Below are 16,194 nucleotides of genomic sequence, written 5' to 3' on the forward strand. Positions count from 1 at the left end.
AGTTATGCCACTCGTGTTCCTCTGTCTTTTTGTTGAACATGTAAATATTTCTGATTGTTTTAGTGGTCCTTTGTGTTTTGGTATTCACTGTAGCTATTAATGCCTCATTGTCACTGACTCCAGGTTTGATGTGGACTTTCTCAAAAGGCTGAGATCCATTTGTTACCATTATAGCTAATGTATTTCCATCATGGGGGGGGGGGGGGTTCTGAACTATCTGTTCTAGCTACTTTTCTAAGAAGGCATTAAATGCTAAATTGTAATAACATTTCGGAGGATGTCTTGTCACACCACTCACTAACAGAACTGTGATTATCCCAATTGATTGTTGGAAGGTTAAAGTCTACTCCAGTGATCGCAGTATCATTAGGGAACTTATATGCAAGCGAGATGAGGTTTTATCTAAAATTTTCAGTTGCATCACAAGTAGACTCTGGTGGTCAATAGAAGGACCCATGATATTGAGTGTTGCCCAAACAATCTCACATGCAGCTTCAACGTCTATGTCAGTGCATTTGAATTTCTCGTCTACTGTAACAAATACACCAGTTCTGTTCCCCATTTGCACTCAGAATTTCCCCAAAGAGCCCGCTACTGTGAGTGATGTGCCAATGTTGGTTCAAGACATCCTGTACAGTGTAGACAGAAACCAAGAAGAGCCCAGAGAGAGAGAGAGAGAGAGAGAGAGAGAGAGAGAGAGAGAGAGAGACAGAGAGAGAGAGAGAGAGAGAGAGAGAGAGAGAGAGAGCTCATTAGTCTTTTATTTGTGTGTATCACAAAAACTGTAATCAGTTTTGCTGCCTTTCTTTGTATACATTCACTGTTTCCTGTTAGTAATGTCTGCTAGGGGTCTCATAGATTCGAGCAGCCTACTAAAATGTGTCATGGTGATTTGTAAACAGTTGCCTTTATGGACGCCATTTTAAAATTATTTTCGGAACACTCTGCTTTAAAAATTCTTAATTAATTTTCTTTTCGATTTGAATCTTCTATTTTTCGATGTTTACCCTATCTAATCTCGACGCCTCTATCCTGTAGTAAACCAATATTAATGGAAATGTTGGGTTTTGTACCTAGAAATTGGACACAATGTAATTCTTCCACAGGCCTTCTCACTCATCAGAAAAATATGAATGTTCAATACATATTCCGTCTAAACTTTAAAAATCCTTTCATCATTTCTCACACTGCCTAAGTAGTCCAGTTTTGAATATTACCGGTACGAAGGATTACCCTACCGTAAGTATTGGGCAGAGGTATATATATAAATAGATCATTCACTTCGTCCGTTAACTGGACTGTGGAGAACTATCTGATCGTCGCATAGACATCTATCGATGCGATACATAGGCGATTGTCCCCCAATTCTGCTAGAGCTAGACGGCTTCACAAGTTTGTTTCACCAAAGATGTTACAATATTGAAATTGTTTCGAACGTCCTTGGTTTTTACAGTGTAGGCAACAGAAAGACTAGCAATGGATGCAATGTAGGCCTTTGCAGTACAGCCAACAGTACTTTGTTTATGCTGTCATGGATATTGAATTAAAGAGATTGATATAATAGGATTATTAGTAAACGTTAGAAAAGATGGAGGACGATTTACAAGTTAGTGATACCGAAAAGAGTCCGGTAGTAATAGAGCAGTATGTACACGACGTAATTGGGTTCAGTTCTCAGTACGGTAGCGACATAAGAATATCCTACACCGCTTATAATATAACTGGTAAACCGAGCAAGTATCCGAATTATGGAGATTTTCCGCAGGCATTTGTGATGGTGAGCCATTTACAGGTGTTATTAACCATACGTGCAGTTCTTCCGATTGTTAGTAACTAGTAAGTGTAAACAATGGTAGTGTTTGCAGCTGATTGTTGCATTTATTATCCATTGGAGTGTGAATGTGGCATGGCACAACACAAGGAAAACAGAGTTATAATTGGCACTTTTGCGTTGGACTTTCTCACTCAGGTATTGTACCTTTACATTTCCCATGTTCTCTCTCTTGTGAACCGCCGACAGGAACATTGCCTTAGACATTCTCTTTAATTTCTTTTCCCCCTCAGTGTTGCTACGGTGCCGCTCCATAATCATTACGTTAAGTGAAGTTGTTGGACATACAATTTAAAATTCATTTCATTCATAGAAATTGAACTTGTTTAGTGCTACATATTGAATCTTGCAATGCATTTTACAGTAGTACAGTTTTTCTAGCGACAGCTTACATTGGGCTGTAATTAATAGACTCTTGAAGTATATACGAGTGCTATGTTGAACCTGTCAGGGATGTACTGTAGTTAATTTTCTGAAATAACTTCTGTTCTTGTGTGGGAAGACTGAAGAATTCGAATATATGATGCAGTATAGTGTCGTGTAGATGAAAATACGTACGTATTAGAAACCATTACTATACGTTTGTTACCTTACGTTTGCATGAAATCTACCCACAAATAATGTATTTCACCTTCATAGACGGTCTTATTCCGCAGATTGTTACGGTCCTACCATTTGCTAAATTTGTTTGTCTAGTATTACATATGTCATATTCTTTATGGGCAATTATCAGATACATGCAATAATATTGGGGGTCTCCAGACATTAACACATAAATAAACATTGGCACTTAGAGATCAGTTCTTCCAAGTGAGCATGATTAGCAGATATATAGTTGCACAGCATGTTAATTTGGTAGATATATTGTGGTCTGAATAGCTCCAGAAGACTTGGGACAAAAAAAAAAAAAAAAAAAATACCACACACACACACACACACACTTAAAAGTTAATATGAACATCATAAAGATATGGTGAAAGTTTTTCACAAACTAGAAGACATTTCAGGTCTTCAACATTTGTGAAAGCAACCATTCACCCATAGTGGGTTGATGTTTTGTACAGAGGATACAGCCCTTTTTTTTATTTTTTTTTATTATTTTTTTTAAATAAAAGTGTACACATTCACACACAGACATCCAAATGTACACTTCCACAACTGTGGTGACACTGGTTATTGATGATCAAAAGTAGTTGCCTGGGCTGATAAGAGGTGGGGAAGGGTGCAGGAGATAAGGATGGGATACTGGGATATAGTGAGGCAGAGCATTTTGACAGATCACCCATAGTGGCAGCACAAGAAGATGAAAGGAGTTCAGAGGGTAGAGCATGTCGGAGATATAGAGTGAAGGTGGAGTAAAAGAAGGGAGCGGAAGGTGGAGATGATGAGTGAGACAGGGGGCAGGGGGAGAAACACGGTAGAACAGGAAGGGGGCAAGAGAGAGAGACAACATGAGGGGGGTGGGGAAGAAGAGTGGTGAGAGCAGGTAAAGGAGTGGTGTGAACGAAAGAGAGGTGAACGATAAGGTGAGGTAGTAGGAAATGTTTATCAGAGAGTAAGACCTGGGGCATTGTGACAATGCAGGAAGCGCTGTAGAGAGAATTCCCGCCTGCATGGTTGAGGGAAATATGTGCTCCTTTCCAGCACAGATTTCACTGAATTATGTGGGTGGGAGCATATCCTGCACCTTTGCGATCTTCTCTACCTCAGTCTCTGGTAATTTATTTCACAACACATCATCTGACCCTTCCCTAACTTTTTGTCTTGTTTATTGCTGGTGAATCTTCTGGGTTGCATGGTCATGGTACATCAAACTTTATATTCCCTGTGTTTTGTTTAGTCTTGCCAACTCGATGGAGCCAAGAGAACATCTGAAGACATCCAACACAGATATGGATAAAATGTTGGAAACAGAAAAAGTTTCATTCACCATAGCTGTACAACCTGAAACATTTACCGGCAGCTAAAACATCTGGTTGTGGAAGCTTTCGTTATATGATGTCTCTTCTTCCATTATAATTTTCCTTTATTTCTCATCATCCTTTTTCTTATGGGCATGTTTGCCATTCCTTCAATTTTTTCATTGCTCGTTATGGATTTGGCCCTTGTCTCAGGTCAAAAGAGAACCCTCTTGAAAGATGAGGGAATGTCTGCTGACTTTTTGATGACTTGGACTGACTCATACTGTACTGAGCCCAAAGCCTTATTTTGTGGACCATCAAACTTAATATTTGCGAAGAAAATGGCATTGCATTTTCTGTCAATTTATTGGCTTGAGATTGAGAGCTGCTTGAATATGATTTTACTGGCATTTCTTCTTGGTTAATTTTATTGCACACTCTGTGAAGTGAATTAACATTTTCTTCAATTGATTGTTGAGGTGTCTTCGTTGATCCAGTGCCAGTTCTCTGTAAAAGTGCACTTGCTGTGTACATAAGCATTTTATTGTGGGTCACAGCTGTAATTATTGGTGTGATGAATGATGGAACGGCAGTTTCATATCAAATCATACAGGTCACGACTGAATGTGACCCATCATTATTTCAGAGTTGCTGAAAAAAATATGTTTTGAAGTTCCGCATGATGGCTCTCCAAAACTATAATATTATGACTTTTTGGTGATCTCTGAAAATCACAGTATGTTAATTCGTCATTGTATGTAGGGAATGAACAACCCGAGTGGGCATTACTTGTCTGTACAAACTGTGACAATTTTTTTAGGTAGACCTAGATCTACTCTCAAGGTCAAATATATCATGGGCTGTTAAATATTTAAATTGCTCACTGATTTTAAGTAAATGTCGTGCATAACTGGCATTACTGAATCAAAACAATTACTTTACAGCATTATAAGTGAATGGGAAAAGCATTGTACACTACTTGCCATTAAAACTGCTGCCACGAAGATGACATGCTACAGACGCGAAATTTAACTGACAGGAGGAAGATGCTGTGATATGCAAATGATTAGCTTTTCAGAGCATTCACACAAGGTTGGCACCATTGGTGACAGTTGCTACATGCTGACATGTTGTATTTCTCATACACAAACAGCAGTTGACCAATGTGGCCTGGTGAAACATTGTTGTGATGCCTCGTGTAAGGAGGAGAAATGCGTACCGTCATGTTTCCAACTTTGATAAAGGTTGGATTGTAGCCTATCGTGATTGCAGCTTATCATATCGCGACATTGCTGCTCGCATTGGTCGAGATCCAATGACTGTTAGCAGAATATGGAAACGGTGGGTTCAAAAGGGTAATAGAGAATGCCATGCTGGCCTCAACGACCTCGTATCACTAGCAGTCGAGATGACAGGCAGCTTATCCGCATGGCTGTAATGCATAGTGCAGCCACGTCTCGATCCCTAATTCAACAGATGGGGACATTTGCAAGACGACAACCATCTGCATGAGTAGTTCGACGACGTTTGCAGCAGCATGGACTATCAGCTCGGAGACCATGGCTGCGGTTACCCTTGACGCTGCATCACAGGCATGAGCGCCTGCGATGGTGTACTCAATGACGAACCTGGGTGCACGAATGGCAAAACATCATTTTTTCAGATGAATCCAGGTTCTGTTTACAGCACCATGATGGTCGCATCCATGTTTGGTTACATTGCGGTGAACGCACATTGGAAGCATGTATTCGTCATCGCGATACTGGCGTATCACCTGGAATGACGGTATGGGGTGCCATTGGTTACATGTCTTGGTCACTTCTTGTTCGCATTGACGGCACTTTGAACAGTGGACGTTACACTTCAGATGTGTATGACCCATGGTTCTACCCTTCATTCGATCCCTGTAAAACCCTACATTTCAGCAACATAATGCTCGACCGCATGTCCTGTACGGGCCCTTCCGGATACAGAAAATGTTCGACTGCTGCCCTGGCCAGCACATTCTCCAGATCTCTCACCAATTGAAAACGTCTGATCAATGGTGGCCGAGCAACTGGCTCGTCACAATACGCCAGTGACTACTGTTGATGAACTGTGGTATCGTGTTGAAGCTGCATGGGCAGCTGTAGCTGTACACACCATCCAAGCTCTGTTTGACTTAGTGCCCAGGCATATGAAGGCCGTTATTACAGCCAGAGGTGGTTGTTCTGGGTACTGATTTCTCAGGATCTATGCACCCAAGTTGCGTGAAAATGTAATCACGTGTTAGTTCTAGTATAATATATTTGTCCAATGAATACCCATTTATCATCTGCATTTCTTCTTGGTGTAGCAATTTTAATGTCCAGTAGTGTATAACAAAAATTAGATAAAAAATATTTATATGAAATTTTATTAATGATGTTATTCACACATTGTTATTGTCGTCCGTTATGATTTGACTTCTTCATGATTCTTGATGACTTTCCATGAGTTATTAAAATTGCCTATAATGTAACAGACAACACTACACTGTTGAAAACAATTAATTCCCCCCCCCCCCCCCCCCCCTTTCTGCTTCTCATTGAACTTGTGTAACAGAGGTGAAATTACACAGGGGCAAGGATCATACGAAAGAGCAGTACTTTGGAAACGGGACCTGCACACTGATCTTCTGATGATGGTCAGTTGAAAGCATTAGCAGGGCCATGAGGTGTCATAAAGGAGATGGTTGCAGCTTGTGAGAGAGGCTTATTATCTGCCCCACTCACCACTGATTGTCATACACACAAGAAATGAAGCTCACAACAAAGCTTTCTAATGTCTATTGTGGTCTTTGCATGTCACACACAGTAACAGGCTGCATTTTGTGAAGAACTTTTTTGCAATGTATATGCCAATCCTGTTTGCAACCCAGTAATGACGTGATTGAATTCCTACCACATGATTCATAGCAGACCACTCTTCTCTCTTTTTTTAACTGGAATCCCCTTAATGAAGTTTCATTTAGAATTAAGAGTTTCATGTTTGTTTCTAATGTTGATATAGTGTGCACAAATACAGTAGCATCTCTTATAGCATCGACCCCTTCATGCTGGAGATTAAACCTTGTTGCAAGATGTTTACAGAGACCTACCCCAGCAAATGCACTTTTTCAAGACCTGTTGCTGAAAATTTTCATTTTTTGTCTTAATCTTTGTACTAGTGTTGGCTGAGCTCATAAAGCTGAAAGCAATTTTTAAAACAAGATTCTGCACCATCAGTCACATACACATGTTTAGGAAGTTCGTGACCTCTAGATATTGTGTCACCAATTATCATGTTGACACCATAGCATGCATGTGCACTGTCATGAAAGAGATCATCACTAATGATAGCAAAACTGTCTGATGTTCCAAGCAAGTGAGCAACACATGTGAATATTGATACCTGTGATGTGTGCCAATGTTAACTTTGGAATTTGTTATGTAAAGCAACAGATCTGTTCTCAGCAAAGTCGAGATGAAGAACTAATGTGTCAGTATTGTGGGATGTGGCTGATTTTACTCCTGCTGTGGCTTGTCTCTGAATCCTCTGGATATGATGGTTAGCTATTCCCTTCATGACCCAATGCCTAACCTCTGTAACAAACTTCTCTGGCTCTACTGTCTTCTTCATCAACTTTCCTTCCTCCCACAATACATAGGTTTTGTCATTGTCAGTGTCCTGAAGATGTTGTTATGTTTCAACAGTCATCACTTCAGCACCAGAAAACATTGCACACTCCTGCGACCAACATTTATCTTCTACGACCAACATTTATCTTGTGGCACATATACACATATACACAAACGCATCAGGTCCATCTCAGTGTACCTCTTCCCTGTGACATTGCTTATGGAAAAATAAACAAGTTTCAAATTTGTGCAGTAAATAATTATGCATGCTTCCTTCACTGCCTGTCATTTTACCCATATTGGTCATAAGGAGTAGAATTTTATGGGACCAGTTTTTCAATTCAGGATCTCCTTTATCAGTAGGAGATAATGCTTCTCTTATTGATCTTGTCATATATCTTTTTAGCTTTTTAACTTCTTCACCATTTTCACTACCAGAGATAATATCAGTTTGGTTAGGACTTTGCCTGCTGCAATCTTTGTCATCACTTAGTTAATATTCCAGAGCAATAGTAAGTGTATCATCTTGCAATGGGTGCCCAAAGTAAGAATCTGGGCATTTCTGTATCTGCTGCTTAGAATAGCTACCTGATATCAGTGTCAGTAACTGTACCTTCTCAGTATAAGTGGCTGCTGAAATAGTAGTATTTAGGTTCTGAACCCACGTGTCAAATTTTGTGCACTTACCACTATCTTCAGGTTCTGCAACAACATTATACTCTTCACGAAGTTTTGAAGAGGTTGCTTGTGTGAAACTTGTTTCAATTTCTTTTTACCTGCTGTTTTCTTCTTCTGCTTCTCACTTTTCCTGGACTTTTAACGGGAGGATATAGTAGGGGCTACAGCAGAAATACTAACATTCAATACATCAACAACTTCACACCAGGAATACAAACATCTGCACTGTCTCTTCAGTTTCACATTCGGGTGATGGTGATGGTTCAAGTGGGTTGTAACTAAATGTCTTCTGGTAGTGAGTGAAGCAGTTCCTGCATGATGGATGTGATGTTAATACCATTGCTTGAAGACCAAGATGATGATGATGTGGTCTTCAGTCCTGAGACTGGTTTGATGCAGCTCTCCATGCTTCTCTATCTTCTGCAAGCTTCTTCATCTCCCAGCACTTACTGCAACCTACATCCTTCTGAATCTGCTTAGTGTATTCATCTCTTGGTCTCCCTCTACGATTTTAACCTCCACGCTGCCCTCCAATGCTAAATTTGTGATCCCTTGAGGCCTTAGAACATGTCCTACCAACCGGTCCCTTCTTCTTGTCAAGTTGTGTCACAAACGCCCTCATCTCCCCAATTCTATTCAATACCACCTCATTAGTTATGTGATCTACCCAAGATATTTCTTCAATACCTCAGACAGGTTTCCAATAAGTGTAAAGTGTTTTTCACTTTTATTAAACACCACCTTCTTGTGTCTTTCTTTTTTTTTTTTTTTTCCTCCCCATACTCCACACACCTCACTCTTTCACTACTGTGTTTCCTCGCTAGCATTGTATGCAACAAAAAGTTCAAACCAGACACAAAACTCGATGCAGAATGATTTATGTGCAAGTTCTCACTTGTTTGTTATAAACAGAAGAGTGCTGGAAACTATGTTGCCGACATGCATATTTTACCCTAGAAATTCCATGATGCGAATCATGCAGAATGTTAAAAAAATTTTAACGCTTTACACAGAAAAATATTGCCCACTGTGTTTGCACTGACTACTAACATATTAACCAAACAAGATTTTGTGCAATTCTCAAAAGTTTTTGGAAGAGGTTTTTGAGTAAATAAGTTGTAAAAACTAATAAAAATGCAATTTTTTACATTTTTTGTAGTAAATATTTACATAATTAAATAATGGAGCAGAGAAGATACTGTTTAAAATTACATCAGTAGTACCGGTATCTGGTAATATGACAAAAGAGATAGCGTTCTGTGACTTTCCAAACCTGAAAAAAAAATTTAAGTATAAAATTAACTTAAATTTCCCATTTTTGTTTTAAATCTGTAAGTTAAAGGAAGCCCATTTGTGTGAAGGTGTCACCTAAATTCCAACACACTAAGAGGGGGCTTTAACCCAAAACATATGCCTGGTCTTCAGTACATTTGATTTATTAGTTATTTTTTTAATCCTCTAATATTTTAATAGTTATTTACCAAATATACATTTTTCAGATTAAGATAAAATGAAAATACTTTATTTCTTAACCCTTATGCTATAGAGGTCTGATATATATTTTTCCCAGAGAAATTCATGGCCACAAGTTGACATGACCTGTATGATGCGAGATGAAATCGCCCAGAAGTGAATGCAGCGAATTGTTACTTGGTTATTGGTTGCCAATCAGAATGTATGTTTGTAATCTACTATAGTTCGTAAAAAAGTTGGTTGTTATTTTGCTCTATTAGGTTAGAATTAAACCAAATTGCTGGAATTTTCAACAAAATTGGAACTAAGTAGATTATTGCAAATGACTGCAATCATGTTTTTGTGTTGATTCACTGGCATTGCACTGCACAACCAAATTGTCACATTTCAACCTAACCTAGGCCTTGGGCTTTGTTACAGGTCTGTTTGTCAGCACATCTAGTTTTCTACCATTCATATTTGTTGACTTTGCCAACGCACAACCGAATTTTCACATCTTAACGTAGTCTAGGCCCCCGGGCTAACTACAAGTCAGTCTGGTGGTGCATCAAGTTTTCTTCTTGGTTTCCATATGAAAAACAAATCAGTCCACTGAAATAAATCATTTTGGATTCTCATTCGGTACTATATACTGTTGCTCGATTGGCTACACCCGAAGAAAACAAATTGCCAACAGCAGCGCACAGTGGAAGAGCCTGGTACACTGTAATTGCACTTTAGTCCAATTTTCCATTGCATAACTCTTTTGAGAAATTGGTTTTTCAGCTGAAATATTGGATACCAGAAAATGTAACTATCTTTAACCCTGTAATTACCACAGGGCCTCAGAGGCCTGTCTGTAATTTGTATCATCTTCTGTAGTAGTTAACCATAAATTTATTTTAATGAAATTTTAGGACGCATACTAATTTCTGGGCATCAAAAGCCCTTGCAGTTAGAAACAGTTTTCAAACAGCTAGATGTCTGTCTGCGCAGCATCTGTTATGTTCTTTTGCTATTGTTGACTCATGATGTTATTCTTTCATTGTTTAAAAGCCCTCGTTATGATAAGTGCATGTTTATTTTGGTGCACTGTTTTATAACATTTGTCTATTTTACTAACTGAAAATGTTATGGAGAAGAGGGTTATCAGGTGATTAGTTCAGGGAATTCTTGGAGCAGTTTTCTTGTTCTGAAAACCCACCTAGAGAATTTGAATTTTCCAGTGATGATGGTAATGAGGTAGACATCACTGAAAATTCAGAAGAACACAAAGATGATGGCGATATGAAGAAACCCTTGAAGAAGAAGAAGAATTTAACGCAAATCTTGTGGAGTGTGACAGTTTTCTCATAGTGGGTGTGAAATATGGTGGTACAGTCTCTCAGGCTGGAATTTCTGGCAAGTGGAGCAAAAAGTATGTATTGAAAGAAGACCAGGGACCTACAAGGTATCTGATTAGGAACTGTGAATGTGAAGACTCTTTTGTTCCATGTTGTTCTTTTATGTATCCGTCATTGAGAAAATGTGTATGTGGACCAACAAGGAAGGTCGAATCATTTACGAGGAGTGTGTGGATATAGATTCTTGTGTACAAAGTCAGCAAATTAAGATTATCAGTCAGCTTTGTAGTGATGAGAATGGCCACCACTATTCAGTGAAATTATGTCTTGCAACTGCTTCAGTGCTATTCTGAGGGTTTTGCACTTTGACAATGCAGCAGCCTGACATGAAAATTGGTAAGTGGCTAACTGGAACCAATCAGTGAAGTTTCTGAGGTGTGCGAAACTACCCTGAGGGTCACCTACATTCTAGGATGGTGCATGACTGTCCATTTTGTTAACGCATACCAAGAAAACCTTTTTGATACAGAATAAAGTTTTGGGCTGTTTCTGACAGTGCAGCAAGGTACTGCTGTAGGATGACAGTGCAGCAAGGTACTGCTGTAGGATGAGAGTGTATTTGGGAAGGAGGAGGAAACCATAGTCATGCAACTTGGAGAGAATATTGCGAAAACCCAGGCAATTGAACTTGAAAAATTTGTATGTAATGTCACCTGTGATAACATTTTTACACCTCTTGATTTAGCTCACTATTTGCTGTCAAAAGATCTGACAGTAGTTAGTATTCTCCAAGAAAACAAAGATGAACTGCCTGCCGATTTTATTACGCCTAAAGGACAGGAAATACACTCTACATTCCTTGGTTTTCAACCTGATGTGTTGATATGGTTTCAAGTGTGATGTGTCATCAGTATCTTGTATTCCGAAAAAGAAAAACATTGTTGCTGTCCTTAGCTCTCTTCATGACCAACCAATGGTACCATCATCAGATGTAAGAAGCCTGAAGTTACAATGACTTACAGTGCCACAAAAGATGCCATTGTCACCATGGACCAGAGGAGACAATGCTACAGCATGAAGAGAGAAACAAGGCACTGGCCATTGGTGGTAGATAGATGTAGGTGTAATGGGTGCATACGTAATTTTCATGATGCTGGCTACCATTAAAAATGAGTTGGTGGACTTTCATTATCAATTTGGCAACTAAACTAGCAGGGCTAAAGAAACCAATGAATTCATTGGTAGCCCCAGATCCAACAAGGGCAGTGAAACATCCAGCTAAGGAAAGTAGAAGACATGCATATTATGTGGGGAAAAAAGGGGCAGGAAAAATCTAGTTACATGTTATAAGTGCGGCAAACATGTATGGTTTGAACATTATACTGTTGTTTGTGAATCCTGTGCAAATGTCTAAAGAACTATAGCATAAAAACACTAGGTGTAGAATGATGATAAACAATATATTCTTAAAAAGCCACACCAGCAAAAATATTTGTACCTCAAAAGTTATTCACATCACAAGTAGTCAGAATAAACATGTTCCTGAGAGTCCTCTCTAGTAGGTAATGTTATACAGATTTTCTGGTAAGTAGATGGTTAAGGTTTAATGGTTTGTTAATAGATCTAGAGCTCACTTTAGGCAAACTATTTGTATTTCCAAATTCTTTGGAGTAGTTGTGTTGAAGATAAATTTTCACATTGGATGGACACAATCCAGAAGTTTGAAAGCATTCCTTTAAGTGCAGGTCCCTTTCTGTACTTGCAAAGTTTCATAAACACCATTTTTTCCACTCTTGTTCTAAAAGAATAAATACACAAACATCCATTGGCTGTAAAATATGTGTTGTGTCAGGGAACAATTTAATGAGCATTACAACATTCTGCGAACAGAACTAAGGCAAGCTTCATGTCATATAAAACACATGTCTGTCATTAAAAAAATATGATAGCCACTTTTATTTCTTGTTCAGTTAGTCAAGACAGGAAAACATTTGTTATGTATTCATAGAACATGGGAGAACACATCCAGTGACTTTCATATCATCTAATTCCTTGTGTTCTTGGCATACCATTGGCTATTATACTAGGAATTCTCACATATGGAGGGGGGGTTCTCACCATTCTTAACTCTATGCAGGTTTATTACCTGTTTGTATAATAACTTTTTAGCCTTCAAGAAAGTGCGCTTTCATCTGAATTGAAAATTATATGTTGTTAATTCCAAAGACTGATTTTCTTTCAAATATTGTTTTGTTTCTGCAGACCCTGTACAAATTTGTTGCTCACAGACATTTTCATGAAAAATTGTCAAGCTCCATGTCATTACCTTGTGGGTTTTCTATCAACATTGTCAAGTCTCCGGATAGAAATAACGAACTTTTACAATCTCGCAGAGTCAGGGAGGTCCATGCAGGGTGATCTAGAGAAGGTGCAGTCTGACATCCAGAAAGGAGGATGGTCTGGTTGCCCTGCATGTGTGAACTGGACCAACACGGGAGGTGGTGGTATCAGAGGAGTAGCAAAGAGGGGTTCATGTATATTGAGTGACCCATTGGGGCTGAGTGTCTCTGGTATTCCAGCTGCATCCACCTCATCTGGAATGGGACAATGCACAGGATGGTTACATGTAAAATGGGTGTGGCCTCGTGTGAAGTTTACCTCACACAAAGGACGAAGAGTGATCTGCCTTGGTGCTGTAAGAAAAGCTTGTCATGTGGGCACCCAGAAATGTTGATAGAAATACAAATCTCGCAGATGGTAGTCATAGGGGAACACAGGGGAACAGTAGGTGACAACACTTGCAACAATTTAATGTCACATGCAATGTGTGGTTGAAACCTGAGGCAATGGATCGACATGCACGCAGTCTGAGTGAGGCAAAAGAGGGGGATCGTCACACGTAAGCACTCAGCAGCTGATGGTAATAGGGCTGGTATGTGCTTTATAGCCATTGCACAGTGGTGGACAACTTGACTCGAGTGGTTGTGGTGGGGCAGATTCCTAGATCATCCAGGCTGTTTTAACCTGCTGAAGTGAACATGTCGGATGCCAACTGCTGATGAGGATGTCAATAATATTAGCCGTGTGTGCCAGTACCCGATGCAGGGCAGAGTAAGGCGACTGTAGTGTCACTTTGACTGTGTTATTCCATAACATAATAAACTCACATGATTCCAGGGCTGAATGCAAGAAAACCAGGGGCCAGGTATGCTTATGGTGGAGGAGGCACTTACAGATAGCAGCTATGTGCGGTTGAACCTGCTCGACTAGAGCGGAGAGGTAAGATATGTTGACAGTTGCAACATCGTGGACTAACTCAACTGGGAGGGCTAATGTCTTGCCATACAGGATCTCGTTAAGTTGAAACCGAGCGAGGTGCTGCAGTGGTTATTCGGGAGGACGATTGTTCAAGCTCATGTCTGGCCAAGCTGATTTAGGTTTTCTGTGATTTCCCTAAATCGCTTCAGGCAAATACTGGGATGGTTCCTTTGAAAGGGCGCGGCCGACTTCCTTCCCCATCCTCCCCTAATCCAATGGGACCAATGACCTCGCTGTGTGGTCCGCTACTCCAAATCAACCAACCAACCTCAGCAAGTGTAACTAGGAGGTCTGCCTTGTAAGCTGTGCGGATACCTAACATGACCCAGGAAAGGGTGTCGGATCGCTCACCACTGTGGCACATGAGGGTGCTTTCAAAGTGCTATGCCAACACTCGACAAGCCCTTTGCTCCGTGGGTGGTATTCTGTAGTGCAAAATTTATCCACACCACAGAGTGTCTAGGGTTTGTTAAAAAACACTGATTCAAACTGCCTACCGAGCTCCTTGTTGATGGATGTAGGGCATCCAAATCTAGCTATCCAGAAAGATACATATGCTCGTGCTACATAATCTGCTGTTATGTCCACAAGAGAGATTGCCTCCACCCAATTTGTAACACAGTCGATGATGGACAATCTGAAAATATCAGATACGGGTAATGGCCTAACAAGGTCTGGATGCACATGTTGGAAAGGGCCTCTTGGGATATCAGATTTGTCTTGGGGGGAGGGGGGGGGGGGTCGCTGACACAGCACACAGGTGCAAGCCAGTACACAGCAGTTCTCCTCCACTCTTAGCCACACAAAGCATTCCATGATGAGCCATGTAGTAGCATTAGTGCCTGGGTATGAAAGATTATGTGAAGCACCCAAAGCTGGCAACGTAAAGCAGCTGGGACAATAGGCCAAGCATTGATCCGCCTAGCATGAATCACACCATAATGGCGTGACCGAGCCCAGCAGGTGTAGGGAAGTGGAAAAGCCTGATGTAGGTTCTGCAGTTCAATATCATTGTCCCATAAGCGGGCCAATTCGCTGAAATTAATAGTAGCTGACGTGGCACTGACACTTGACAGGTAATCAGCAACCATGTTTTCTGAGCCACAGATATGTCAGATGTCCATCATGTACTGACAGATAAGATCCATTGCTGAAACCTGTGTGAGGGAAGGTCAGTGACAGGATTGCGATTAGCTGCGAGGGGATGTTGATCCGTGAAAATTGTTATGTTCCTTCCTTCGATGTCTGCTTGGAAATATTTGATGGCCTCTTGGAAATATTTGATGGCCTTGTACACTGCAAGGAGTTCCCTGTTGAGAGCCGACCACTTAGGTTGATCGGTAGTATTTTTGGAGGAAAAAAAAATGGTGTGGCTGAGCAGTGTCACCAACGTGTTGTGAAATCATTTGCATCCACTGTAATAGAGGTGTGAGCATATGGCAAGGGGTGGGCTAGAGTGGCATAGAGTGATGGCATATTCTAAAACTGTTTTGAAATAGATGAAAGCTTGCATTGTATCAGACCACTGTGCCCAGCGATTACCCTAAGTTTGTTTGCTAGCTAATGCATCTGAAAGGGGGGGGGGGGGGGGGGGAGATTTGAATACCTGGCACCATCGACAGGTTACGTCTGTAAATATTAATTGTCCCCAAAAACCGGCACAATTTGTGAGAAGTCACTGGGAGTGGTAGATCACAAATGCAGTCAACCAAATCTTGTGGAGGACGTATACTTCACAGCAGATGATGTACCCAAGAAAGGTAACAGAGATATGTCGAAGTTCTGATTTATTGTGATCAATCTTGATTCCGTTACATGCCAGCTAGTCTGTACCATGGCCTGGTGTAGATCAAGTTCTTAGTCGGGGGAGGAAAAAATGAGAATCTCATCTAGGTACGCGTAGCAGTAAGAGCAGTTAAAGAGAGGTGACCCGATGAAACATCACAGAGTTTGAGCTGTGTTTTTGAGGCTATAAGCCATGTAACAGAATTTGTAAAGGCCAAAGGGGGGTGATCAAGGCTGTTTTTGTTGTC

The 16,194-nt window shown here is 40.3% G+C and overlaps 1 protein-coding gene across 2 annotated transcripts in view; it reads left to right on the forward strand.

Annotated features, from left to right (window-relative positions):
- Nucleotides 1-1,413: 1,413 nt before the first annotated feature.
- Nucleotides 1,414-16,194, forward strand: part of LOC126354888 (F-box/LRR-repeat protein 4) — a 160,692-nt gene continuing 145,911 nt past the window's right edge. Inside the window, exon 1 of one of the 2 annotated variants that reach the window (XM_050004933.1) lies at nucleotides 1,414-1,777. In XM_050004933.1, the coding sequence (XP_049860890.1) occupies nucleotides 1,589-1,777 (189 nt within the window). In that variant the 5' untranslated portion in view covers nucleotides 1,414-1,588. Of the gene's footprint in view, nucleotides 1,778-1,834; nucleotides 1,970-16,194 lie in introns of those variants that run through there. The other variant, XM_050004934.1, reaches the window with a different exon arrangement.

Source organism: Schistocerca gregaria, chromosome 3 (genome assembly GCF_023897955.1).
Source record: "Schistocerca gregaria isolate iqSchGreg1 chromosome 3, iqSchGreg1.2, whole genome shotgun sequence".
Classification (NCBI taxonomy): Eukaryota; Metazoa; Arthropoda; class Insecta; order Orthoptera; family Acrididae; genus Schistocerca; species Schistocerca gregaria.